The 3,583-nt window shown below is 34.8% G+C and overlaps 1 protein-coding gene across 1 annotated transcript; it reads left to right on the top strand.

The window, feature by feature from the left end:
- Positions 1–436: 436 nt before the first annotated feature.
- Positions 437–3,093, top strand: LOC113342453 (3-ketoacyl-CoA synthase 2-like). The gene is made up of 2 exons (XM_026587001.1): positions 437–1,436; positions 1,958–3,093. Exons 1-2 carry the CDS (start codon positions 834–836, stop codon positions 2,747–2,749), a joined length of 1,395 nt encoding a protein of 464 aa, XP_026442786.1. The 5' UTR covers positions 437–833; the 3' UTR covers positions 2,750–3,093.
- The last annotated feature ends 490 nt before the right edge of the window (positions 3,094–3,583 follow it).

The raw sequence follows: 3,583 nt of genomic DNA, 5'->3' as shown, positions 1-3,583 counted from the left end.
GCCAACCCTTACAAGGATCAAAGTTATCCTTATCCAAAATTTCCACAAAAGGGAATACACAAACACGTAAAGAACGTGTGCAACTAAGAATATAAGTTTCATTGACAAAGGGTGTCAGGGGATCAAGTGTGATATATATGCAAGGTTCCATTCAAAATGAAAGAAACCCTAACCTTATATAAGGTCAGCCAGCTTTCCATGATATTTTTTCTACAACATCCCATCCTTGATTTAACTTTTACTTGTCCATGCTACCAAAATAATAACAAAAGGGAAATTTACTTGTTCAGCCAACACCGACACCATTTAAAGTCTGTCTCTCTCTATATATCCATATATGTTGGTGGTGATTAAATAGATTCCTAAGCAGTTGAGTCTCTCTCTGTTGTTGTGTATAGTTGTGTTGCTATAAATCCTGTCTCATCTACCTGATTTAAAGCAGAAGAAAGAAGAAAATCTATTTAAGTTTTCTACTTCTAAATTTTTGTTCAATTCATTCTTCGCCTTTTCTCATTAAGTTTCAGTTCTCAGGTTCTAAAATAGTAATGTCTCATATTATATTTTTACAGTAGCCACCAAAAAGCAAATGCATATTCTACTCATCTATTACTTCTCAGCTTTGATAATACCATTTTAGGGTTTTCAGACATTATGTGTTCTATTTTACTTCTCTGAACATTCTATCTATATCAGTGAACTAGTAGTTAAAAGGGTTCAATCCTTTCTTTGCGAAAAGTGATCTGTTTTGCTCTCTCTGTACTTGAGTTTTCGTTTTGGTTTGCTTGAAAAGTGATCATCAAAACTTTTAGTTTCCAAAAACACAAACCGTAAAAATGGCTGACATATTGAGTACTGTACTTAGTTCTCATTATGTTACTGAATTTTTCATCCTTATTAAGCTCAATCTTTCTTACATACTTTTATGTTTGGTGCTAGCAATGTTTTTAGCGAAACTGTACTCCATGGTTAAACGTCGTAATATTTACCTAGTCGATTTCGCTAGTTACAAACCCACTGATGAGTTAAAGTGTTCCCATGAAATCTTCCTTGAGCACTCGGGCTTGCTAGGAATATTCTCTGAAGAAAGCTTGGCTTTTCAAAGAACTATCTTAGAAAAATCGGGTTTAGGACAATCCACATACTTTCCAGAGGCTATGTGGGAGCTTCCACCAAACCCATGCATGGATAAAGCAAGAATAGAAATTGAGACGGTTCTATTTGGAGCTATCGACGAAGTTTTGAACAAAACTGGCATCAAACCTTCTGAAATAGGCATACTTGTTGTGAATAGTAGTCTTTTCAATCCTACCCCATCGTTGTGTTCAATGATCATAAATCATTATAAGCTCAAGAGTGATATTGTGAGCTACAACCTTGGTGGAATGGGTTGCAGTGCTGGACTCATTTCTGTAGACCTTGCCAAACGGCTCCTTCAAGTACGTATTTCTTGGATCTTATACTCTTATATTTAGATCTATTTATTACCATTAGATCATGATGATATATATGTATGTGACCTACGCATAATTAAGTTTGTTTTGGTAATTCTTGTTAACGTAAGTTTTCATGAACGTCATTGCATGCATTTAACTTTTTAACTTGTTCCTTAAAACTATAAGAAGTTGATTTGTCATTTTATGCATGATTTTGATTGTGATCTCTCTATCAACTACTTTTTGTTCATAATTTCATTCTAATTTCATAGTGTTTTTTCCACGAAGACTGTTTACTCGTTTGACGTTTACGTTAGTTAGTCCCACTGCTCATACGCTTTTGGTACATCTTGTTGAAGATGCGATACTGTATGAGGAGATCTCTTAGTAATAGGATGCATGCATATAGAGTGATGAAAGAAAAGAATTGTTGCGAAAGTAAATTACTTAAAGTACACAACATTTGATTACATGATTCTAATTCCGATTTTTATTGTTGTAAATATTTATATCACCAAAAACAGGTGCACCCAGATTCATGCGCCCTAGTAGTAAGTACCGAAAACATAACACTGAATTGGTACTGGGGAAACAAAAGATCAATGTTGGTATCCAACTGTCTATTCAGAATGGGAGCCGGAGCTGTATTACTATCAAACCGAACATCTGATCGTAGCCGTGCTAAATACCAATTAATCCACACCATCCGAACACATAAAGGTAATGAAGATCGTGGATACAAATGTGCTTATCAAGAAGAAGATAATACAGGAAGTGTGGGAGTTACATTATCCAAAGATTTAACATCGGTTGCTGAAGAAGCTTTGAAAAGTAATTTAACAACTTTAGGTCCCCTTGTTCTTCCAATTGCCGAAAAGGTCAAATTTGTTGTTAACTACATATCAAGAAAATGGTTATTGATGGAGGTAAAGCCATATGTTCCTGATTTCAAGCTAGCTTTCGATCATTTCTGTATTCATGCTGGTGGTAGAGGTGTTCTTGACAAAGTTGAGAGAAGTTTAAACCTAACTGAATGGCATTTAGAACCATCAAGAATGTCATTATACAGATTTGGAAATACTTCAAGCAGTTCTTTATGGTATGAACTTGCTTATTCCGAAGCTAAAGGAAGGATCAAGAAAGGTGATAAGGTTTGTCAAATTGCATTTGGATCAGGGTTTAAATGTAATAGTGCAGTTTGGCATGCTTTAAAGACCGTCGATCCTGCAACGTTAAAGAGCGCTGATCGGAGATCTATTAAGAACGCTTGGATTGATGAGATCGATAGGTTTCCTGTTGATTTGCCAAAGGCTTGATCTCTTTAATGGGTGCATCGTTTTGATGAACATCATCATCATGCAATTATAATAGTATAGGAATGATGATAATAGATGATCTTAATTTGGAGAACTGTAAGTGGGTTTACGTTGTGTGTGAAAAAAATATCTATGGTTGGGTTTTTTTTTTTTTTTTTTCTTTTAATGCAGTTATGGTTGGGTTTGGTATGTAAGGAGCACTAGTTACTGTTTGCATGCATTATTTTTGTTGTACGTACTTGGTTATCTTTATCCTATTGTTATTATAAAATTATTGTAAGTTTATTGTCACAGAGGAGAAAGCACGGATATTGTCCTTGGGTTATTACGTGCTTTCTCACAATTTTACTATTTTGCTACTTTACATCAATTTTATTGCCAAATTTTGGTGTAAATACAAAATTATAAAGTAACAGTGTAACTAGACTCCTAGAGTTGTTGCATGCTTTGTTTTTCTTTTATTTGATCGGTTGGCATCTGCATGCTCTCTTCTTCAAAAAGAGCAACAACACGATGTAAGTAGGGTTTTGTTTTCGCAATATGCAATTATGCATTGCAGTCACCTGATAATAAAAAAGAAAACTGATATCACAGACATACTACGCGCGTGATCTTAATGATGTAGAGATTGTAGACACAAATATGGGTGTAAGTGTGTAACTGTTGTGCTGTTCAGTTGTTCACACAATTAGCCATCTTTTAAAAGAAAAATCATTACAATTTTTAGTAACTTGCAAGGAAACTGTGAAGTACACTGTACGACTGAGTTCCAATAGGTGTTCACCTAACTGGTTATGCATGAATGATGTTTGGTGAGGCAGTTGAGAAACTTAA

The sequence above is a fragment of the Papaver somniferum genome, unplaced genomic scaffold (genome assembly GCF_003573695.1).
Source record: "Papaver somniferum cultivar HN1 unplaced genomic scaffold, ASM357369v1 unplaced-scaffold_41, whole genome shotgun sequence".
In the NCBI taxonomy this organism is placed as follows: domain Eukaryota; kingdom Viridiplantae; phylum Streptophyta; class Magnoliopsida; order Ranunculales; family Papaveraceae; genus Papaver; species Papaver somniferum.
The sequence above is the reverse complement of the archived record's forward strand: the minus strand, read 5'-3'. Positions and strand labels throughout refer to the sequence as shown.

Coding starts and splice junctions, on each gene's coding strand:
- LOC113342453 (XM_026587001.1), top strand. CDS start 834: ATGGCTGACATATTGAGTACTGTACTTAGTTCTCATTATGTTACTGAA. Junction 1,437..1,957: donor TTGCCAAACGGCTCCTTCAA/GTACGTATTTCT, acceptor CACCAAAAACAG/GTGCACCCAGATTCATGCGC.